The sequence below is a fragment of the Vombatus ursinus genome, unplaced genomic scaffold (assembly GCF_900497805.2).
Source record: "Vombatus ursinus unplaced genomic scaffold, bare-nosed wombat genome assembly UNPS02014775.1, whole genome shotgun sequence".
Taxonomy (NCBI): domain Eukaryota; kingdom Metazoa; phylum Chordata; class Mammalia; order Diprotodontia; family Vombatidae; genus Vombatus; species Vombatus ursinus.
The window spans coordinates 14,552,119-14,576,836 of record NW_020954553.1 but is presented as its reverse complement, the minus strand read 5'-3'; the positions used below and the strand labels follow the sequence as shown (position 1 = coordinate 14,576,836).

The window sequence follows — 24,718 nt, the reverse complement described above, 5'->3', positions numbered from 1 at the left end:
AGGAAAGGCCCTATGCAAAAGGTGGCGCTCAAAATGGACCTTGATTTTATTATTTTTTTAAATTTTTTACAAGGCAATTGGGGTTAAGTGACTTACCAAGGGTCACACAGTTAGTTAGTGTCAAGTATCTGAGGCTGGATTTGAACTCAGGTCCTCCTGACTCCAGGGCTGGTACTGTATCCACTATGCCACCTAGTTGCCCCTGGACCTTGATTTTTAGGGGTCATAAGAAGCACAGAGAAAAGGAACTGCATTGCAGGCATGGCAGGGGGGACAGCCAGTGTAAAGACATGAAGATAGGAGATGAGATGGTGTGTATGAGCCACAGGAAGAAGGCCAGTTTGGCTGCACTGCAGTGTTAAATGAAGAGGTTTATTAAGGCTAGAAAGGAAGGTCAGGGCCAGGTTGTGAATGGCTTTAAGTGCCAAATAAAAGAGCTTATTTGATTCCAGGGGCAATGAGCAGTAATTTACTGAGTAGGGGTGTGACACAATTAGACCTGCACTCGATGATCAGCTGCAACGGAGAAGAAACTTGCAGCAGGGAGCCCATAGTATAAGAAGTGAGGAGGGCCTGAAAGGGTGGCAGCTGTGTGAGCAGAGAGAAGGGGACAGTTAGGACAAGCCAAGACTTAACAAATAATTGGTTATATGGAGGGGATGATGGTTATGGGTAGGATGACTCCAAAGTTGTGAACTTGGACGACTACAAGGAGGCTAAAGCCTTTGCCAGACAGAGGAAATTTCATCGTCTTACTACTCCACCTTAGAAAGGTGGACCCTTGGCCAAAAAGCCTGGTTCCCTTCATGGTACAGACGGAAGAATGGATGTACTGCCAAGACATACAAATGGATTAAGTCTCACGGAGAGTTGGCGACCAATCTTCTAGAATGCCCCCTTTCAACTACAATTGGGAGACACGATGTTTCTGAAATGGACACTTCTTTCTAAATTGTAGGAATGGCAAATACATACGTGTAAATTGGTTAATACCGTGCCCCCTCTTAGAAGAAAAATCCACAGTAGCCATGGCCAATTTTTTCATTCCCTGTTGTTTTCACAGATCTTCCCCCAGATCCCACTAGTCTGTTGACTAGAGAAAAAGCAAGTTACAGATGGCAAAATAGCAGCTAACCACCCTCTCTGCCATTATAACCAAACAGCTTCTGGCTTGCCTACAGAGTTACTATGACCAAAAAGCAGCTGATTACAGAGTTTAGGAATGATGCTACTCTTAACTCAAATTAAGGTGGAGGAAGGGAAGAGGTGAACGAATCCCAGAATTTTAGAGCTAAAAGGAGGGGCAGCTAGGTGGCGCAGTGGATAGAGCACCGGCCCTGAAGTCAGGAGGAACTGAGTTCAAATCTGGCCTCAGACCAAACACTTGACACTTACTAGCTGTGTGACCCTGCGCAAGTCACTTAACCCCAATTGCCTAAAAATTAAAAAAAAAAAAGAGAGAGAGCTAAAAGGAGTCCTAGGGAATATCTAATTTAATTCCATTCTGCAGCTAGGGAAACTGAGGCACAGAAAGGAGACCTGCCTCTCACATTAATTAGCATGTTTCAGTATGTGAAGGATCAAATTTAGTCTCACTGACATTTAGGGAAAAAGTAAACATAGCCAATATGAACTATAAAAACCCCAACAGTCTTAAAGGGGAGGTGCAAAGTCTCTTAAGCCACCACCTTAAATACTAGCTGACTTTCCTGGTGAGGAGGGGACTGACCATGCTTCATTTCTCCAAAGCAACAAGAGAAAGAAGGGTAAAGAAATATGCTGTTAATGAAGTCCTTGAATTGGGAGCGACAATGAAGTCCCTGAATGGAGCAAAAGAGGAGAAGGCCACTATCAGCTACATGCTGTTCCTTTCCCTGGTAGGAACTCTGGCAAAATGGGGCTGGAGGGGTGGGGGTGGGGGTGGTAGGGGCATGGGGTGAGAAGGCAGAGGCAAACAGTCTTATCAAGGCTGGCGGTAAATCTACTAGTAGAGACTAATCTAGTGGTTGGAGATCTTTGCCTTCAATAATCATCTATGTTGGTTTTGTAGCTTACCAGGAATCAGAGAAAATTGATGGAATCTAAGATGGTATTTTCCACCAAAGTCTACAGTAGATTTCATCTCAGTTTAAAGTCTGCTGAGCTTTTCCTGAGGTAGCTGACTGGACTGTGACTTACCTGAAGGTATAGTTTCCCGGGACCAGGTTGGTCAGTTTTAATATGGCTGTGTCTTCAGATACTTTTTCTTCTCTCAGGGGCCCCTTCAGTTCTTCCCAGTGGTATCGAACAATTTTATCATCATCCGTGCTTTCTGATCACAAAGAAACCTCACATGTACACGTGGTGCTCTCTTTGCATATGTCTTATATAGAGCAGGAACTACAGACTGTCTCTTGAAAGTATTTTTCTCCTAGCAATGGGAGATTATTCAGAAGGTCTAAGTAGCTGCCTCTGCAGCACAGGTGCAAGCAACCTGTGGTCTAATGCTGCTTCTTCCAAAGGCAATGACTAGCAGCCTTCTACCCACTTCCCTCTCCATATGGCACCCTTTTTCTCTCTCTTCCTCCCCCTCCTCCTGTTCTCTTTCTTCCATTTTCTACCTTTGCCTCAGGGCTGCCAACAGCACTCCTGGACAAAGCTGGTTGGTGGCATTAGGGACTAAAGAGAATCCTGTGACAAAACAATCCACACATACTAGGAAAGGAAGGTTGAGCAATATCTTCACGGAACTCAATCAAGCTCATATTATGAATAGCCTAAAGATCTATGACATTGTTTGAACAGTGGTGAAGGGTCAAGAGTTCTCTGTGCTTCATTCTTCAACAGAATCTACTTGCAGGGGCAAGAAAACTCTGTGTCACCCTAGGAGAAGATAAATACCACTGAGTGGTACGGAAAGCTCTCCAGGTAAGGTCTCCGCATCTTTGTCTACTACTCACTCTGCCGTGTGAAAAAAATTCTGGTGATATTAACGTGTTCTCAATTTAAGGGGTAGGAACACAAACTAGGTAAACTTATGAAATCATGACACTCCAACTAAAAGAACTTTAAGTGACTGTGCAGCCTTTCCACCCCGAGGTATGTACAAGTTGCTTTAATCCATTCCAGTTCTACGGCCGGGGGCTTTAGCCGCCTTGGGCAGCACAGGAGCAGCAGAGGGAGGTTCACAATGACCAAAGTGATGCCCTGGGGCTGCACGCCTCGCCCCCATAGGGCACTTACTCTGGCAGAGCAGGGTGAATGCTGACCGCAGAGTCATACGCTAGGGAGAGTACTTACGGCTGCCATCAATGACCGTGGAAGTGGTTGGCAGAGAGATCTCCTGGAATCGTGGTGACACAACAGCAACAGGGGGCTGGTTCACATGAGGCTCTGTAAGAACATTGACCCGGTAACATAAGGAGAACATATGGGCCTTGTGGTAAAGTAAAGAAGAACCCATTGGGCTCCAATGACACCGTTTGATAAGCCTGTCTAAGCTAGTCACTGGGGAGGGGGCGAAGAACACAAGCATGCTGTAAGCCACTTCCAGGTAATCAAAGGTTAAGAGACCCAATTCTTTTTTCTCTCCGGGGACGGTTAGGACACTGTGAACACCAACTTGTAAAAACCCTGCTCACATCCAAATCTAACTTAGTTACTCTTCAGGCTTAGGCCAAAGCCTCTCACTGTGCTGCTATGGGTTACGTTCCAGCAGCAGAAGACAGACCCATGGGGCAGCTAGGTGGCACAGTGGATACAGCACCGGTCCTGAAGTCAGGAGGACCCGAGTTCAAGTCCGGCGTCTGACACTTGACACTTACTAGCTGTGTGACCCTGGGTAAGTCACTTGACCCCATTGCCTAGCCAAAAGAAAAAAAAAAAAAGAGAGAGAAGACAGACCCACCTAAGAGTGGGCCTACAGTGGGTCTCCTATAACAATGCTCTTTACTACATGAGGAAGGCCATGAATAATTCCCCAACAATCACTTAGTGGCTTCACGTATAGCTTAGGAGGTGGTATGATGTGATCTCTGCAGATATAATTATTACCCTTGTATAGCAACCACCCTAAAATGGCTGTAAACTCCAGGAATGCTCTCATTTCTTTTGTAAATGATCGATCAGGCTCTATTTTTGGTCAAGCAAAAGACAGACTGCCCAGTACCTAGGTTGAAGAGCTTAAAACTTCTAAACCGAGGTCTGGAAAGGTACAAAGCTCAAGGAGAGAAAGCTGACAATCCCTGGCTCACGGTTTCAATGGGTCACGGAGGTAACCGTAGGTTCTCAGAGACCGTACCAGCATAGCACAAGTTCTGACAAGCCCTACAAAGCTGGAAAGTCTTTGGTTATAGACCACAAAACACTGTGTCTGATGTCTGAGGACCAACCTAACTAAGCACACAGAGGCTCAATACCAAGACAAAAATATAGATCATCCTCTGCTCTCTATAGCCCTATTCTGCTTCCTTAGTGATAGATCCTTCATCAATATTTCTCATCTGAACAGGTGCCGTAGGTCAACAATGATGTGGGCCCAGAATTCAAGAGGAGGAAGAGATTAGGCCGGGTCACATCTGAGAACCTACGTGGTGCTTTCAATGAACCCAGATTGCTGGCTGCCACAACAGCCCATCTCGTTAGCACCGATAGAGCTTACCACTGATATAGAATAATCAGAGAAAGGCCTCAAATGTATTGTTTGGATAGGTATGGAAAAGATAAGTTTAAGAAGGTCACAAGATAAGGAATAAGCAGCTATATAATGCCTACTATGTGTCAGGCACTGGGCTAAGTGCTTTACAGATATTATCTCATTTGAGCCTCACAACAACTCTGGGAGATAGGTGCTATTATTATCCCCATTACATAGTTGAAGAAACTGAAGCAAACAACGACTAAGTGACTTGCCCAGGGTCACACAGCTAGTAAGTGTCTGAGGCTGGATTTGAATGTAAATTTCCTGACTCCAAGCCCAGTGCGGCATGGAAACGATTGCAATCCTCATTGATGAAAGGAATATCAAAGCCAAGAGGCCTTTGATTACAAAGCTCAAGAAAGGAAAATTGATCCCCAGAATAAAATAAAATACCCACAAACAGGTTCTAACCTGTTTAGCTTTGTCAATAAATGAATGGAAAGGGCTATCAGAACTTCAAGATCGGGACGTTAAAGGTGGCACTGAGAGAGGCACTGAAACACAGGTTTTGGCTTCTGTGGTATCTTCCCCTGTCTGCTCTGCCCCCATTTGTCTAGAAATGCCAAGCAAGAGTTAAGAACATAAAGAGTTTTCCTATGATCCACTAACAAGCCAGCTGCAGGAAGAATCTGTTGGAAAGGAGGAAAAGTTGGCTCCTACAGTGAAAGAGGAACAGTGGTGGATGCATGAGGAACTCTCTGTACAGTCCTGCATCTCTGGAAGGAAAATAAATGATCATCCCCCCAGTGCCAGATGATAGGTTTTTTTTCTTTAGACTCTGGCTCTTGGCTCTCTCAGGCCATTTTCCTGAAGCATATGGTGCTTTCTCAGAACAGCATGCTTAGAGAAGTCCTCCCAAACAGTTCTTTGGTAAAATTGCTGGGCTAGGTTCTTTCTGCACAATGGTCATATTACCAATGCCACCCTCTCTTGCAGATTGTTTTAGCTAAAGCCGAAGCAGAGACTTTTCCAGAAACATATAATCACAAAAAAAACTGTAAAACATTCCAAAGCCTAAATTTCCTTCCTCCTTAAAATCTTACAACCCAAGATTGGGATCTACATACCTGGATTTACCGTCACATTCACATATCCCTCCCCATGAGAATTCTGGCCATGTACAACCACTTTGAATTCATAGAGACCAGGGGTGAGCTGTAAAGAAAGAGAAAGGGCCTTATTAGACAATCATGAAGCACAAACAATCTGATTTACAACAATCCCCAAACATCAAGCCTTGAGCCCCGGACTTTAGCATATATTTTGTATAAACTTTGTTTTTTTCAAATGAACAAAAACTATCTTCTTTCTCTCCAGCCTTCCCTTTGACCACTGAAAAAGAAAAAGAGAAAAATAAAACCCTTGTAACAAATATGCACAGTCAAGCAAAACACATTACTGCACTGGCCATGTCTAAAAACTATTCTCAGCAACCCTTTGTGGCATTAGTCACAGAATGAGAAAAAAGGAGTGGGGAAGAGAAGGCCAAGCAACGGATTGGAAATTCAGTTCAGGAAACAATAATTAAGGGCACATATGTAAGACACTGTGTTAGGAGCTGGAGATACAGAGATAAAATAGGACTGATCCTGCCTTCTGTGAACTTACCTGTAGTAGGACGGAGAAGACAAAGACAAATAATAACATAAGTACAAAGAAGATGGTCTTCGAGATTATCGTTTTGGAAAAAGAAGAAGAAAAAGAAAAAGACATACTTGCATAAGAGATGAGTAAAGAAAGAAATCACTTATTTATAGCTGAAGAAAGAAAGAGGAAAAAAAAAACAAAACAGAAAGTAGGACCTGAGCTGGGTCTGAAGCAAAGAAAGGATTTCAAGAGATCAAAGTTCAAAGGGAAACAATGAAAAGCAAAGGCAGGACATAAAGGCAAAGAGGCTGGAAAAGGTAGAATTAGATCTCAGAACAGGAAATAGTCTTGTAAAGGAAGGGGAGGCAAGTTTCTAAAAAGGTTGGTGAGCTTGGAGCCAGACCATGAAGGTATTATTTCATTCTACAGAGCAATGAAGAAACCACTGGAACACTTTGAGCAGGGAAGTGGAACAGAAAGGGGAGAGAATGGAGGCAGGGAAACCAGTTAGGAAATCATTGCATTAGTCCAGGCAAGAGATAGCAGTGGTCTAAACGTTACACCAGGGGTAGAAAGAAAGGATGGGTATTAAAAGAGATACTGAAGGGATATACTCAAAAAGACTGAAGGACTGACTAGATGAAGGAAGGGGAAGGAAGAGTCAAAAATGACAGAAGTTTTATGTTTTAATGCCAATTCTAATAGTAATTGCCTCTGGGACAACATGACAGGTTTCAATTCTCTGGATGTCAATGTTCCTATAAGGGTAATATTGAAGTCCGAGAGATTTCGACCCCTCAAAGACCGAAATATAGGATGAGGTCATCTGAAATGAATTCACAAACTCAAGCAATCTTTAAGTCAAATGTTGTTATGCTTTTCAATAGGCAAAGATTCTTAAGGAACCTGCAACCTAAAAAGAATGATGCTAAAGCTTATATTGGAAAAGCAGTAGATTATGTGCCAAGTATGCTAATTAGGTGATAACATACAACTATGTCATTCACTACTGGAAACCAGGGAGCAGGGTCCTAAGGGGTGTATTTTTTGGTCTGTTATGTCTGTGACAAGAGAGCTTCAGGAGATGATGTCTATAACTTGACCCCTGGATTGTACACAATAATTGTGGGAATCAGTACATGATAGTTCTGTTGATACAAGATAGTACAAGGGAAATTCTACAGAGGTCAGTTTGTTCTGGTAACAGGGAGAGATAGTTTGCCTTCCTGGGCCCACTCATGAGTCACTGCCAGAGATAGGGTCTTTGGGATGTAGGGAAACTGCCAGGGATAGTGTTTTTTCTGGGGCCAGAGAGAAATTGGGGTCCAAGCACAAGGCCATCAGTAATAAGTAAGGCCCTTTATACTCTTTTAGCTAACACGACTGGTCTGTGAGGTTTAAATGATGATCTTTAAAAAAAACAACAACACTAGAAAAAGAGTCTGGAAGCATAGTAGAGTGCTGGGCTTAGAGTCAGAAAGACTCAAGTCTAACTCTGGCCTCAGTCATTTATTAGCTGTGTGACCCTGGGCAAGTCACTGAACCTTTGCCTGACTCAGTTTCCTTAACTGTAAAATGGGGGTGATAATAACAGCACCTGCCTTGCAGGGTTGTTGTGAGGATCAAATGACATAATATTTGTAAAAGCATTTAGCAGAGTATCTGGCACACTGTAGGCACTATATAAATGCTTATTCCATCCCTTTCCCTTCCTTTCCCTAGAAAAGTGTAGGATAATTACTGAATTCCATTACAACAAGGAAATGCTCACAGCTATGTGGATCCTAAGGTCAACTGTCTTGTGAGGTCTAAACTCCTTATACTACTGCTACAAGCTGTTCAGCAATTATATTTATAGCCAATACCGTTCTGCCAGAGAAGTTTTTCTCACCAAAAATGTCATAAACTAACAAATACTGGAAACCTGCCAGTTGGGCCTTTGAAGGACTCATTTCTGAAGAGATGCTCAGGATCTGAGTGCTAAAAGTCTCTCTTGACCCTTCTGTGTATAGAAAAAAAAATCCTACCTGGTATTATACACTTTAGAAAAAGGATGGGTACGCCTTACCCACCCCATATACAGGAAGGAAATTCACCTTGGAGAGCTTGAGGACCCGTGAATGCTGTCCTTCCATTTCCCCACTGTAGTTTGTAGGATGAGTAATCAGCTTCCATTCGTAGGAGTAGATTTTGCCTAAAGAAGGGCCAGTTACAGAAATCATGAAAACATACACCTACACCCCCTAGAGTGAGGGCATCCACAATGCCTACCAATAATTCTTATTTTTATACAAAACAGATCTGAATTTCAGACATAGCCTTACTTTTATAGGTCTCATCTCAAAGCTTCTCAGGAGCTAGACCACATGGGATTCAAGTAATCTGCTTGAACATGAGGGAGGGTTCAACTGACCCTGCTCTTGCTACTGCCTGCTGCTCTCCAGGTCCCCCACGGCTCAAGCCTACCGCTCCCTCCTCCCAAATAAAAATTATAGGTGTGTGGATGCATGCCCAGGTGTGGTGTGGTGTGATGTGGTGTGGTGTGGGGTGTGTGTGTGTGTGTGTGTGTGTGTGTGTGTGTGTGTGTGTGTGTGTGTGTGTGTGTGTGTGTGTGTGTGTATAAAAATGGTGGCATCCTAAGTGATGCTATGTTAGTGGTGACTGCTGATTCTTACTGACAATATCTGCCCTGGAATCTCCTCCTCCCAACCAGCAGAGATGAACTCACTGGAAACAAAGACTGTTTTCTTAAAAACTTCTTTTGCAACAAAGAACAGCAATGATTTCTAAATAACACGGTTCGGAAATAGCTTTGCACCGAGTGCTAACAATGCTCGTCTCACTAAGGTCATCACACTCTGGTGAGTTAAAAGAGTTGCTCAAATCCTGCTGAGCCAAATAACATCCTGCAGCAAGCGAGGACTGCAGGAGATGGCCCATTTAAAACAGCCCCTATTTAAATTCATTAAAATCAGATAGAGCACATATCACAAAAGTCCTACCTCTTTGATGTCATAGTTTCTTGTTCAGAACAAATAAGGGAGATTGTTTTATTGTCCCAATGGGGAAAATACTCCCCACACTGCTTGGGATCAAATATGCAGATAGGTAAGCAGACATGCAAAGAGCCCTGGCTCTGGAGTCAGACGACCCGAGCTCAAATCCTATCTCTGCTATTTTCTGACTGCATGACCTTAGGCAAGTCACTTCTCTTTGGGCCTTGGTTCCCTCATCTGTAAAATGAGAAGGTTGGACTTGATGATCTCTGAAATCCCCTGCAGCTCCAATTTCATAATCCTACACCTCAAGCTAGGTGAGGGGGCTATGCAAGGACTCAGTTTAAGTGACCGTTTTAGGTTTAAAGAGGAGAAAATACCACTCATGGCAAAAATATATTGAAAAGGAGAATAATCTGAGTGAGGAGTTAGCCCCTTCTTTTCTCATGAGTCCAAATGGCATTAGAGGGTTAGTGCTCCCTTGTTTAAATGAGTAAGAATTCAGTTCCAAAATGTCCTGTTTCTAAAGGCCTGATCTCATCTTACAAACACAAGGCCTCTGTCCACACAATCCTTTCTGCCTCTCTCCAGTATAGCCCAGGTTTATGCACTGTGATAGGATCATAGCACCTTAGAGCTAGCTAGAGGTCAGCTGGTCCAACCCTTTTATGTTAGAAATGAGAAAACTGAAGACCTAAGAAATGGGGCAAGCAACCTTGGACAAGTCATGTCCCCTCCCTGAGGTCTTAATTTTTCTAAGTCATGTGCTAAGGGTGAGGAGATAGGAAATTGTATGCAAAAAGAGAATTAGAGTTTAATTTGATACAAATATAACATCTTTTCCATTCCCCTTCTTTTGTGTTCCCCTGCCCCATGGAAAACCAGTACTCATGGATTTGAAAAAGGACAATATCCTTGGAGCAAGGAATAAAAAACTGAATCTTACAGATAGCGTAGAGTCCAAGAGCAGTAATAATCAATTAGGAGTCTGTTGGGCAGAATACTGATGTGATCAATTTCCTGAATATAGTAAAAACTGGGGGGAAAGGGTTGAATGAAAGTTTGTGCACTAGTCAATTTTGGGTACAAGTCTATACTAATTCACACAAATTTAAATGCAAGTTAGAAAAAAAGAGTATACTAAGTACAAGGGATTCTCACATAGAGTTGAGGTAAAGGAGCTAAAATCCTACTTTTATCATTCCCTCAAATCTTCAAAGGCCAATGAATTTGCTTCCACCTACAATTCAAAACCACCACCAGGGGAAAGGAAAAAAACCTCAACTTCTTGAGGAAGGTGGAATGAATTGATAAGAAACCTCAAGCTGTGAGACAAAAAATACAGATCACAGCATTTAAACTTTTTTAAACTATTTTCTGTATAAACATGATATTTAAAGTGTACATTTGAAGTAGGGCACAGGATCTAGTAGCATTATGGGTAATTGAAATGTATATACCTAAAATGGAAAATTAAATGCAGGAAGAAATACAGCTATCAGAGATATTAGGAAAATCATATGACTTCAGCTGAAAGGGTCCTTAAAAATGATGTCATTCAAATTTCCCATTTTATAAATGAGGAAATGGAGAGTCAGAGAGGGGGTCACTTTCCCAGTGTCACACAGGTAGAAAGCAAGAGAATCAGAATTTGAACTCAGGTCCTCCGACCCCAGAGCCAAGGATACTTCATTCAATAGTTGTGTTCTTGAAAAGTTATGTGTGTATAAATAAAATATTTCAAAATTAAGGAATCTTAGCATCTGAAAGGGCCATCTAGTCTAACATCTTGCCCTCTGCTAGAAAATTCTCTATGGTGTCATTGAGGGGAGCCATTCAGACTGTTTAAGTTCTTGTAGGTACAGGAAGGCCCCTTTCTCCCAAAGCAGCTCATTACACATAACTGGGCAGGTCATCCTGTTAGAAAGTTTTATGCTACAATGAGCCTAATTTGCCTCACTGTAATTTCCACCCACAGGCCCTTGCTCTGTCCTCTGGAGCTGTATAGGAAAAGCCTCATCCCTCTTCCATTTGATAGTCCTACAGATAGATACTTGGTGGCAAGTACTCTATTTCTCTCATATAAGCAAAAACACACCTAGTTCTTTAACTGTTACTTATATAACAAAGAGTATTACTTAAAGAAATCTTTTGTAATACTAAAAACCATCCCCTGAATTATGTTTTACAAACGAAATTTTAGTTCACTAATTTTTTTTTTTAAAGTAGCATAACCATATTAACAGTGGACATTCTGAGACTAAAGCTCTTCCATGCAAAATACTGGGCTCCCCTCAGAGTTTTTACCTTCCTCTGGTGCTGGGATGACAAATGCATTTAACTGAACTTCATTCTTGGGCAGGGTCATCTCTACGCTGTCTCCTGCAGATACTACCAACTCCTTTATACCTGAGAAGAAAGCATATACACTAGAATTAGCAACAGAGCTAATGGAGACTTCTCTTCATTCTGTGGCCAAAATCCAAAGTCTGTAAAAGGGTAGGCTATGTCAGATGTTCCTCACCACTTCTAGTCTCTCTCTAATCTAGCCTGTATCCAGGTTTCTATCTTCATTATGCCAGTGCACCTGCTATATGAGTTCCTGCTAACTAAATCCAATAGCTTTTCCCACAGTCATAGGCCAACTTCTCTGAGTCATCTGATACTTGGGAACTTCCTCCCTGAAGCCCTCCTGCCTTTGGTCTAGGATATCATATAACGCTAGTTTTAGTGGATTACAAGATCAATCTGAGTACAAGTGTAATATGGCAACCAAAGTCAATCAAGTACCACAGAGCATGGCCTCCAGGAATGAAGGGATGATAGCGGAGCCTGTACACTGTACTCTGCCTTAGACCACGCACAGACTGTGGTGTCCTATTCTGAGCATCACAGGTTAGAAAGGGCACTGACATGCTAGAAAGCATGCAGAGTGGGACGACCAAGATCAGGAAGGCCCCAGGGTCCGTGTCATAGAAGGATTAGACGAAAGTATCTGAAATGTTTGGCTGGCAAAGAGAAGGCCCAAAAGGGACATGATAGCCTGCTTCAAGAACCTAGAAGGATATCTTATGGAAGGATTAGGCTTTTCTGTTTAGTCCCAGAAGGCAGAACTAGCAGCAAAGGATGGAAGTTGCAAAGAGATGTCAGGAAAAACCTCCTCACAATTAGAGCTATCTACACATGGGATGGTCTGCCAGGGGAGGTAGTGGGTCCTGAGTAGAGGTTTTCAGACAGATTGGATGACTATTCATTAGGTGAACTGTAGAAAGGATTCTTTTTGGGGTATGGGCTGGACTCATTGACTCATGGTTGCTTCTAACTCTGAACTCTAGTGATTCCAATTCCACTTCTTTTCCTACTTTTCTGTTCTCCCCCTTCTCCCCATCCCCCCACACCCGAACACCACGCTCCATGATCTAATTGTGAGCCTCTTCCAACTCTGAGTCACTGGCCTCTGTTATTTCTATAATCACTTTCTCATAGATTTCATCCAATTTCATAGCTTCACTGATCACTCCACTCCTATGTCTGCTACTCTAAAATCTGTAACTCTAGCTCTTACCTCTCACTGAAACTCCAGTCATATTTCCAGTTGTGGGAACAGTTCTGCATTCCTATGTGACATTTCCATCAGGATCTCAAACTAAACTCATCTTTTCCACCAAAATGGCTTTCCTTCCTAATTTTTCCCATTTTTATCTATGGCATGATCCTTTTAGTACTTGAAATACTTTCAGGCTTGAAAACTCAGTCATCTTTGGATATACAGGATGAAGAAAAGGCAGGAAGCAGTCACCAAAGCTTGTCAATTTTTATTTTGTAATATCTGAATCATTCCCATTTCTATCAACTTCCCCCTACTCCAGCAACTCACCACCTCATGCCTGTATCACTGCAACAGCCCAACTGTTGTCCTTACCTCTTGCCTTTCTTTGCTCCAATCTAATCAAAAAACCAAGGCCAGATTAATCTTCCTAAAGAACTGACATCATTCCCTGGCTCAAGAACCTATAATGTCTCATACTGAACTGAAGTACCAATCCAAGTCCAAACTTTTAATCCTGACACTTACTCAAAAATCTTTACAACCTGAACCCTCCCTAATGAGCTTTTTCCTTTATCTAAACAAGAACCTTTCACTTCATTCAGATCAGTTTCCCAGTCACTAGGGCCTAGTGTCCCTTTTATATGCCAAGCTCATCTAACTGTCATTATGTCCCTCCTCTTCCCCTCTGCTAATCAAACCTTTACCTATCCTCCAAGGTCCAGCCCTCTACAAAGACGAAGCCTTTCATGACTACTCCAGTCTACCCTGATCTCTTCCTTTCCTCTGAGCTCCTACAGGAATAGGCCATAGGTCTATATGGTCTTATATTCCTCTAGTTTTCTTATCTCCCCAATATCATAAGCACCCTGAAGTCTTCCTCGCACCCCTCCCCCAGATAGTGCCTGGGCACATGGGAGCAGCTTAACGCTTCTTTACTTGGCTGAGACCTAACACCAAACAAGCTTTGAGGAATGATGACATTTTGTTTGCATGGCAAATACAAAACATCCACGTAATACTCACCTCCTATTTGGAACTTTATGATTTGGGGAATGTGAAACCGTCTACTATGCTGTACAGAGGTTTTAAGTCTCTTGAGTCTCAAGAGAGGGAAGAAAAGGTCACTAAAGTGGTTTCTGAGAGAACCCACCTATCTTCACCTGGCACTCATAGGACAAAAAAACCTTACTTAGCATCATGCAACCTTAGTCCTTCACGATTACACCAAGAATTTCAGGTATTATGCCTGAACACAAGCATCATTTCAGTGCTAATAGATTCTGGAAAAACCCTGACAACAGCTTCAGGTTACATCAGGGGGGAAGGGAGAGAAAGAAAGAGAGATAGATAGAGAGGAAGAGAGAAGGAGAGAGGAAGAAGGAAGGAGATAAAGAGGAAGAGAGACAAAAGAGGGAAGGAGAAAGGGAGAGGGAAGGAGATAAAGAGGAAGCGGGAAGGAGACAGAAAAAGGGAAGGAGAGAGGGAGAGGGAAGATGAGAGAGAAAGAGAGAAAAGGAAAGGGTAGAGGAAGAGAGAGAGAGAGAGAGGAGAGAGAGGAAGAAGGAAGGAGATGAGGAGGAAGAGGGAAGGAGACAGAAAGAGGGAAGGAGAGAAGGAGGGGGAAGGTGAGAGAGAAAGAGAGAAAGGGAAAGGGGAGAGGAAGAGAGATAGAGAGAGAGAGAGGGAGGGGGGAAGAGGGAAGGAGGAGATAGAGGAAGAGGGAGGGAGGGAGGAGGGGGAAGGGAGAAAGAAGGAACAGACATACACATATACACACACTTCCATTTCATTGGCTCTGCTTTTCTCCCCTTTACGCTTATCCAGGGAAAAGATCAGCTCAGTTTTCTCTATTAACCATTTCCTCTTAACACTTAAGACCAGCACCCTTGAAGAACAGACCCAATGTTGTTAAGGCAACGATCTATGTATAAATTCCTCTTCCTGACGGTTGCTTTAAAAATAAAGATGCTGTCAAAACCATAGAGACAAACATCTGACCTACTACCAGCCTTTTAGATGGCAAGTGGGTGCATGTATCCAACACTCTCTTCCCACCAGGCTCCGTCTGCTTGGTTCCTCTGAACATTATTGAATTTTACAAGAACCTGGTGCTCTTAAGTAGCAGGATAATATGCACAGTGGAATCTGGCTCACAGAGAGTGAATCTCATAAATTTCCACGTGCTGTAAGCTTGCTGAGCAAAAGGAGCAGGAGGCTCAGGTTATATTTGCTGGAGAGATGCTGACAGGGCTGATGTTTCTCCAGTCTGCAGTATTCAGAAATCAAGTCTTATTCTCTTCTCCTTTTTTAAGCCTCTAAAAGGGGCAATGCTCAGATTTCTTGGCTTTCTCATCCCATCTTTAAGGATGGGGGCAAAAAAGCTCTTTGGCCTGTCTCACCTGGGGTTGATGACACAGTGCTTGGGAAAGAAGTAGGGGTAGTCTGGTGAGTAGGAATATTATCCCGATGGGGCAGAATCGGTGGCAAGGAAGTAGTGATGTGACTATTCCCAAAGCTTCTTCCTGGTAAAAAACTGGGAGTAGGAATCAACTCCTTTGAGATGTTAGGCTGGACAGATGTATTGGTCAGCAAACTGAGATTCTCTCCTGCAGCTGTTAGGCCCAGGATTAAAGGATTGGAAGAGGTAACCAGATCAGGGGGTTCCAGCAGCCTGGGAAACTCCTTGCGGACCTAAAGAAACACAAAGATGTACCACATAAATAAGTAAAAGCTATGCAGTTTTCAATTCCTAAAGCAGGGGTTCAGATTTTGCTACTGTAGCAATAGAAAAGCTCATTTGTAAGAACCGTGCTTTGTATCAGGGACATGTTTTCTAGTTCCAAAGCTAAAAAGAAAGCTCTTCTGTTTTGTTGTTTGGGGCAACAGGAAGACTATAAGGTAGGACAGGGCAGTCTGGGGAATTGGGGGGAAGGTGTTTCCTTAAGCAGGATTTTCCTGGAATTACAGAGAAAATCCATAAAACCAAACCAATGCAGAACAAAAAGTTCAGATGTTACCATGGGTAAGCAAGTAAGTCTTCTTGATATTAATTCTATTCAGAACAGTCTGATAGAGGCAAAGCGGGGGTTTGGGCTGCATTCTCAACACTCCCCTCCCCCCAAGCTGAGAAGCAAAGCCAGCTCTAGGATTATACTGCCATAATCCAAGATGACAAAAATAATTTCCTTCTTTTCATTGCAAAAATTCCTCCACTACTACATATTTCCATTTCTAGTGGGAGCCTGCAGGATACATACAGGATGTTTCAACTAGTTTTATCTATGCTGTCCATGTGGGGGACATATTTGGTAAAACACATGCTACTCTGGAAACATCTGTTTTATATTAAAAATGATTCACAAAAAAATTCAACATCCAATTCACTTTAAGATCCAATGGTATTAAAATAAAACAAAAACCTACCACTTTCTAATCAAAATCAAAACAGTAGAAAAGACAACGTCTTCCTACACCCTACCTCCTGCCTAAGGCATGTTACTGACACAGAGCCCACGCAGTGGCAAAGGCAGCAGGGTTTGGACAAAAACCTGAGATGACCCAGTTCTCCACGAGAATCAGTAACTGAGAAACACAGCCAGGCGCAGCTTAATGTTGGTGGATGATGTGCTCTCTCTGCTCAATGTCTCCCTCGAGAGATGTACTTGATGGAAGGGTAGGGAAGTCATAACATGGCTTTCATGGTTGCTCTTAATTAATGGGTAGTCAGTGTCAAGGTTTTTTTTGCAGATACCACTCTATCTTCCTTCACCAAATATGAAGATGCCAAGTTTTAAACAGGTCTAAGTTAAAACAAATCAGTATGAGCCTATCCTGCTGTTTCAATGCCTATATTACATAGAACCCAACAGATAAATATTCTGACTCATTTTACTAAGTATGCCAACTAGGTAAACAAATTTAAAAAAAAAAACTTCTTAGGAGATTAGCAGAGAATGAGGGTAGAGATAGAAAGTGTAAGGAAGAGGTGCTGGGTTTCAGGAAGGATAATACTTTTCAAAGAGAAATATTGCTTTGTAGGGGGGCAGCTAGGTGGCACAGTGGATAGAGCACAGGCCCTGAAGTCAGGAGGAACTGAGTTCAAATCCAGCCTCAGACCAAACACTTGACACTTTTACTAGCTGTGTGACCATGGGCAAGTCACTTAACCCCAACTGCCTTTAAAAAAAAAAAAAAGAAAGAAATATTGTTTTGTAGAGATTTTTCTTGTCTTTTTAAAAAAGGGGCTGAGGAAACAGCTGGATTGTCAAGGTTTTCTGGTGATACAATAAGCACTGCTATATGATTAAGGTTCATGAGTATGAGGAAGGAGTGCTCCACAACCTACTAACAAAGATGAAGGACTAAGCAAAACTGACTTAAAGAGATTAAAAATTTAAATGAAAGGAGTAGGGAAAAAAAAGAATAAACAAGATAAACTATTTTTTTCCTGAGATCTTCAGGAGCTTGGAATTCTTCCCATTCAACATGCTATAAGTCTCAAGGATTAAGAGGAAGACTTTTCAGATATAAAATGATTGAATATTTTTAAAGGCTGGGTCCCTGAGCACAGTCTATGCTTGGTAATAAACATGTTTGGTGGAGGGTCATGCAAACTATAACTTTCTCAGCTCCCAATTCAGAAGAAAGTTGTGTGTATGTGTGTGTACACACGCACGTGCCTGCATGTCCTACTTTTTGTGGGGAGTCAGGGGCTGAGAATTCATTCTTTAATGGAAAAGATAGCAGAGAGATATTTGATTGCCTTAGTTCAATTATCTTTTTCATTTATTTGTCTCACAAATAGCCACTGGCTCCATAAAGAATGGAAATGATATACCTACAAAACGAAGAGGTAGCAATGATGATGGTAGATGAGAGAAAAGCACCAGATTTCTTGAAAGCTAGACTTTATGTGAGGAAGATTTTTACTTCAGATCTTCATTTCCTGAGCTCAAGGCCAGCAATTCCTCTCATCGCACAAAAGATCATCTGATTATTCTTGCAGCAATTGCCAAGGGCTAAGTTACTTGTACAAGATACTAGTTCCTAATCTGTACTACTTTATTGTCCACCTGCCAAAATTCTGGAAGAGGAAGCGAGGGAAGATTCATTGCTTAGGGAGGGGAGCTGGCTTTAAAAGAACAGCCAAAGCTTCTCCCTCTGCAAATGGAGAAGACAGAAATACAATGGATCTATAGACATTCCTTCCCACTTCTACAATTACAGAACGTCCACCAAATCTGTTTTTTGGTATAGGAGAGATAACAAAGCTCAACTGTTTTGGGGGTTATTTTTTTTTGTTAAAACAAAAGTTATAATTTTTTAAAGAGATAATGTTTGTTTCCAAAGGAATGAAAAACAAATTCTGACTATGTAGCACCTTTGCTATTTGGCAGATATTGCACAGATGTATAATGGTGATTTGTGTTAACTTTTTTCTGCATTAGCTACAGAAAGAACAGTAGAAGTTGGCTCCACTCATTAGCTGGCTATCACTAATTAGCACTGCATAAATTTCTTTTCCTTTCCTTTTCATATTAAGTGTGAGTTTGACCTTGAATACCCTCTCCCAAAAGAAAAGTTATTCTTCTTGAGATGATATTCTCAAGAGCTAGCAAGCAACCTGTGACCTGATATATTAAACCAAATGCTTCATCTGCAAACTTGCAATAATAGCTCTAAGCATTTTCTTAGTATTTGCTCTGGGGGTAAGAGATTTGCTCTTTTCCTAGGCTCTACAAAATGCTAAATGAAAGCTGATGAGAGGAAGAAGAGGAATAAACCAAGACAAACCACAATAAAAACAAGACAAAGTAACCAAGGGTAAATGAGTCACCTTTAAAACATATAACTGGGAAGAGCAAATATTGAGAAGCAGATTAATATCTACTGGTAGCATTTTCTTTTGCATACAGCCCTCAGTGGGTATTCATGGCAGAGACCGTTTGGCTAGGGTCCACATCCTGTTCTCCAGCCCTGCAGATCATGTCTCAATCTGCAGTATCAGGCATGGCTTATTCAGATTGGAATAGAAGTTACCTCATCAGGAATGTAAATACATAAGAGATGGAGAGGAGGGGGTTGCTTAGGGAGAGAAAGAAATCGACTGCAGCAACAGCAAGTGTTTTCAATCTGGCAGAAAACATTGCAGAAGCATAGATGGAGACTACCACCCACATCCCAGCACCTACCTGTGGCCAAAAAACAACTAAGGCTGAATAATTAGCAGGGGGGGGTTTTGTTTTGTTTTCTTTTACTTTTCCACACACAAAATAGCCTTGAGATGATAGGAACTCTGTCCTTCCTCTCAGAAATCTTAGAAATAAGTCTTAGAAACCAAAATGACATAAGAGATTAATCTCCTGGAAGGGGAAAGAGAAGAGGGAGGAATACAGTGGGGAATATAGACGATATCAAAACAAAATAAATCAACCAAAATTTATTTTATAAAAAGTGAACTTCTCCTAGGTTAAATAACCCTTCTGGGAAGTATTAGTCATGAAAAATTGGCTAGCTTTAGACACTATGCAACAGCTTGGCATAAAAATACTGTTCTCTACTACTAGTCACACACATGCATATATGTATGTCAGGCATCAGACTAGATTTCATGGATATTCCCTGCTTCTTCATCAAAAAGTATGAATACTTTTTCTCTCCTTGTCCTTACCTCTGCAGAGTTATTGGTGTTTGAACTGCCTAGATCCCTGGAGTTATTTATTTCAGAATGTAGCCTTGACTTTCTCAAGTCCACACTTTCTGCTGAAGAGATGTTTTCTTGGACTGGGAGGCTATGTGATTCAGCCTCAAGGGCCTCTGGACTTTTCTGAGCCTTCTGGTTGGCTTGACTTGACTCCTTCTCACTAATGAATTCTGTTCCTGTTTCTGTAGGAGGCCCACTGCCAAAATCACTGGGAAGCTGTCTTTGCTGAGGTTTCTTTTTGGAACTCTGCTGACCACCAGATGATGATGATTTCTCTAAGAGCAGCTCATAATTGGATGATCTCCGGGTTCTCTGTAGAGCCCTGCTCCACCCTAGCCCTAGAAGGTTCACTGTATCTCTTTCAGGTGGGAAATCCAAATCTTCTGCAGTTTGCACTTTACGCAAAAACACCAACATGGAGTAAGAAGTGTCTGTCCTGGAGACCTGGCAGCTTTGGGGATCGCTGCAATTCACCTTCATGCATAGATTTTCCAACCACCAAAAGACACGGCAATTGTGATCCTGGCAGCAGGCAGCCCAACATGATTGTAGAGAATGAGCTCCCTCCAGAAGTTGGAGGTGATTTTCTCCCCAAGACCGCAGGCTGACCCCAAGTTGAGTGTTCCCCAGATGGCACCTACGCCCACTGGCATCTGAGAACAAAGAACAAACACATTTTGAAATGATATAAAAACAGAAGTTGCTGCTCAGTAGAGAACTGTGGACATCAGCAACCTTTAAGTCTACTGTGAAGACTTTTTTAAAGAAAGTAAACGAGCTGTCTAGTGAATCAGGCAGAAGAATGGGAAAGGGAATATCGTAGCTCTGAGAAATTACTTGAAGAAGTCTTTCTACCCATTCACTGAGGGCTCCCCTCTTCCTCACTAGGTCCCTCTACTTATTTTTGGCAAAACATGAAAATCATAACCAACATAAGGACATAATAAAGGACCTATATTTGACCAGTAGCCACATAAGCTGCTAACAGGTCAGTGAGCTAAGCAAATCTAAATATATCCTTTTGATAGTGGCAGAATATAACATTATTTTAAACAGCAGCTCTGGCTCTTTGTCCCCTCAATCTCTCCACAGTTTTCTAACCTGTCATTTGAAAATGTTGTATTGAGGGGCAGCTAGGTGGCACAGTGGATAGAGCACCAGCCCTGGAGTCAGGAGGACCTGAGCTCAAATTCGGTCTCAGACCAGACACATGACACTTACTAGTTGTGTGACCCTGAGCAAGTCACTTAACCCCAATTGCCTTGCCAAAAAACAAACGAAAAAAAATGTTTTATTGATCATATTCCTTGCCTTCTTAGTGGGTGAGGGAGGGACTAGAGAGAGGGAGGGAATTTGGAACTCAAAATTTTAAATGGATGAATGACAAAAATAAATAATAAATTTAGTAAAAGAAAATATTGTTTTGTTTTGTAAAATCACTGTGGAAGGCCAATCTCTTCAAAGAATCCAACCATGTCTCTGACCCATGTGAGGAGAGGGATTCTACCAGAATGACTTGCCTGATCAGAGACTAGGGCATGGAAATAAGGCACTGGAAAGGCAATGTGACATAATGGATAGAAAACTGCCTTCACATACTGGCAATGTGACCTTAGCTAAGTAAGCCACCAAGGCTGCTGTGCCCCTAGGCAGCTGTCTTAAGACAACAAGGTGTCCCATAGAAAGGAAAAGCTTCTCCTCAGAAGCTTCCCAATGAGGAAGTCACAAAGTCCATTCAAAACCAAACCAAACCACCCTAACCTTTTACAGTTAACCCAAATGTTACTGGCCCCAAGTTCTGGCTTAATCTTAGACTGCTCAATTGTCAAGAATCACATTCTCTGAAGATCTGCCTGATTCTTTCTGCTTTTGGGAATGAATATTCAATTCACGTTCCTTAGTGAAGACAAACTACCTGCTGGGACCAGCTTTGCTTAGGAAATCGAGGGCTTCACAAACACTGAGAATTTGCTGCACTCAATTTCCCAATTTCTACTGATAAGTTATTTAAAAAAATTTTTCTTATTCTGAACTTAAGCATCAAAAAAGAGCATTTCCATATACATCAAAGAACACAAAGAACTCTATGAAACTTTGAATCTCCATTTCATACCACTTGCTTTTAAAAGTATATAACCATTTTAATTTTAGGGTTACATAATAAATTCCTATATAATAACTTATATGATAAATTCCACATTACTTTCAAAACTATCCTGCTTGTCTGTGCTTCCTTCTGAACTTTCTTCTATTTTCTTTTGTGCATTTTAAAATGTTACAATGGCCCTCTTTTTTTTTTTGGCATCACTACACCAACCCCACTCCCAATTAAAAACTGAAAGAAAAAAAACAACCCCAACAACTTAGTAATAAGCAGTCAAACAAAACTAATCCACACAGTGCTCATGCTCAAATATGTATGTTTTTGCATCTTGTGTCCATCACCTCTCTTAGGAGGTGGGTAACATGTTTCATCATAGGTCCTCTGGAGATATTGCATTGCAGAGTTCTCAAGCCTTTCAAAGTTTTTTTTTTCTTTATAATGTTGCTGTTCTCATATAAATTGTCCTAGTTCTTCCCACTCTGCTCTGCATCTGTCATATTACCCAGGATTCTCTGAAACTGACTCTATATCAATTTCTCAGGGCACAATAATATTCTATCACATCTATACACCACAATTTGTTCAGCCATTCTCCAAGTGTCTAAGACACAATCTAAAGCACTTCCTTAGATTCTATTTCTTTGCTTTTCTTTCTCCCCAACCCCCTTTTCTCAGTTTCCCCCTTTAGGATCAGGTTTGTTTTGCTTGTAACCATTTCCTTCCTTGGAAACCCTATCCTCACCCTGCTGAGTTGGATATAATTTTACACCAAATTGTTTATATGTGTTTTCAACCCTCTTTTGTCTTTTTCAGGTAAGAGTGAGGTTCATTTTTACCCCTCCACTTTTTCTCTCCTTCCCATATACCCCAATAATGAGAAATAGCAAGTTATACCCCTTTCCTCTTTTCTAAGCTAATGTACTCTTTTCCCCCTCCCTTTTCCCCTATTAAAATCCTCAGAGGAGAACCAATCTACCTCTAGGACTTCTGTTTTTCTTTTCTAACTTCCTCAATACCCTTTGAGGACATTAAAGTCCTGAAGGGACAATGGTTTCTTCTCCCTCTGTTATAGGAGTTGTTAACCTTTTTTTATTTCATGGACATCTTTGACAGTATGGTGAAACTATGGACCCCTACTAAGAATAATGTCTTTAAATGGAAAAATAAAACATATGGGATTACAAAGGAAACCAACTATATTGAAATGTAGTTACTAAAAAAAAAAAGAGTTCATCGACCCCAGGCTAAGAACTCCTGTTCTTGTTTATGGGTTTTGCTTTTTTTTTTTGGCAAGGCAATTGGGGTTAAGTGACTTGTCCAGGGTCACACAGTCAATAAGTATCATGTGTCTGAGGCTGGATTTGAACTCAGGTCCTCCGGACTCCAGGGCCAGTGCTCTATCCACTGTGCCATCTAGCTGCCCCCAGAACTCTTGTTCTTATTAAAACATTAGCACTACATCATTATACAACTCTTCCAATTTTTCAGATAAATTCACCTTTCTAGGTTTCCCTGGATTCTTATGTTTCTATTTCAAAGTTCCTATTCATCTCTGATCTTTTCATCAGAAATGTCTGAAAGCCAAAAAAACCTGGAAAGACTTGTATGGACTGATGCTGAGTGAAGTTAGCAGAACCAGGAGAACGTTGTACACAGTAATGGCCACATTGTGTAATGAGTAACTCTGAGAGACTTAGCTCTCCTCAGCAATACAAGTATCTAAGACATCTCCAAAAGTCTCATGATGGAAAATGCTATTCATATCCAGAGAAGGATTGACCAGAGTTACTAAGTCTTTTACAGTTGATTATCTTTATAAAATTGCTATTACTATGCACATTGTTCTCCTGGTTCTGCTCACTTCACTTTGCATCAGTTCATGTAAGTCTTCCCAAATTTTTCTGAAACTATCCCCTTTATCATTTCTTATAGCACAATAGTACTCCATCACATTCATATACCATATCTTGTTCTGCTACTCCTGAATTGATGGGCAACTACTCAGTTTCCAACTCTTTGCCACAGGAGCTGCTTTGTACATATGGGTCGTCTTCCTTTTCCTTTGATCTCCTCAGGGTATAGACCTAGTAGAAGTATTACTGAGTCAAAGCACATGCACAGGTTTAGGGCACAGCTCCAAACTGTTCTCCAAAACGTTCACATTAGATTAGTTTACAACTCCATCAATAGTGCATTAGTGGGGCAGCTAGGTGGTCCAGTGTTAGAGTACTGGCCTTGGAATCAGGAGGACCTGAGTTCAAATTTGGCCTCAGACACATAACACTTAGTAGCTGTGTGACTCTGGGCAGGTCACTTAACCCCAATTACCCCCCCTCAAAATAGTGCATTAGTGTACCTAGTTTCTCCATGTTCCCTCTAGCATTTATCATTTTTCCTTTTCTGTCATCTAAGCCATGGGTATAAGGTACTACCTCAGAGTTGTTTTAATTTGCATTTCTCTAATTATTAGTGATTTAGAACATTTTTTCATATGACTATTGAGAGCTTTGATCTCTTCCTCTGAAAATGGCTTGCTCATTATTTTTTGACCACTTATCAATTGGCGAATGGCTATTTTTATAAAATTGGCTCAGTTCTCTATATATTTGAGAAATAAGATTTTTATTGGAGAAACTTACCGCAAAATGCCTCCCCCACCCCCACCATTCCCTGCTTTTCTTCTAATTTTGGCTGCAATGGTTTTGTTTGTGCAAAACCTTTTCAATTTTATATAATCAAATTTTACCTCCTATGAATCTCTCTATACTGTTTGGTCATGAATTCTTCCCCTATCCACAGATCTGACAGGTAATTTCTTCTCACATCCCTAATTTGTTTATGATATCACTCTTTATATTTAAATCACATACTTAAAAATTTTTTCAATCTTCTGATTTTGTTTTACTATTTCTTGATGTTTTATTAAGTTATTGAATTATTCTAGTTTACAGGGATCCCATTTCTTGGGTAAAGTTTACCACTGTCTCCTGTAAGCTATTTATCCTCTTTCTAATTCTTTCTTCTAGAATTTTTATTTGATTTTTCACCTCTTAATTAATTTCTCCTATGTATTTATGTAGTCACTGTGAAAAATCTACTT

At 41.3% G+C, this 24,718-nt stretch overlaps 1 protein-coding gene across 1 annotated transcript in view; it reads right to left on the bottom strand.

Moving 5' to 3' along the window:
* Nucleotides 1–24,718, bottom strand: part of KIAA0319L (KIAA0319 like) — an 85,988-nt gene that overhangs the window by 33,562 nt on the left and 27,708 nt on the right. The window contains exons 3-9 of the mRNA XM_027864496.1: nucleotides 19,482–20,167; nucleotides 15,211–15,502; nucleotides 11,569–11,670; nucleotides 8,362–8,459; nucleotides 5,746–5,833; nucleotides 3,280–3,372; nucleotides 2,179–2,311 (exon numbers count right to left, since the gene is read on the bottom strand). Coding sequence (XP_027720297.1) covers nucleotides 2,179–2,311; nucleotides 3,280–3,372; nucleotides 5,746–5,833; nucleotides 8,362–8,459; nucleotides 11,569–11,670; nucleotides 15,211–15,502; nucleotides 19,482–20,167 — 1,492 coding nt within the window. The remainder of the gene's footprint in view (nucleotides 1–2,178; nucleotides 2,312–3,279; nucleotides 3,373–5,745; nucleotides 5,834–8,361; nucleotides 8,460–11,568; nucleotides 11,671–15,210; nucleotides 15,503–19,481; nucleotides 20,168–24,718) is intronic.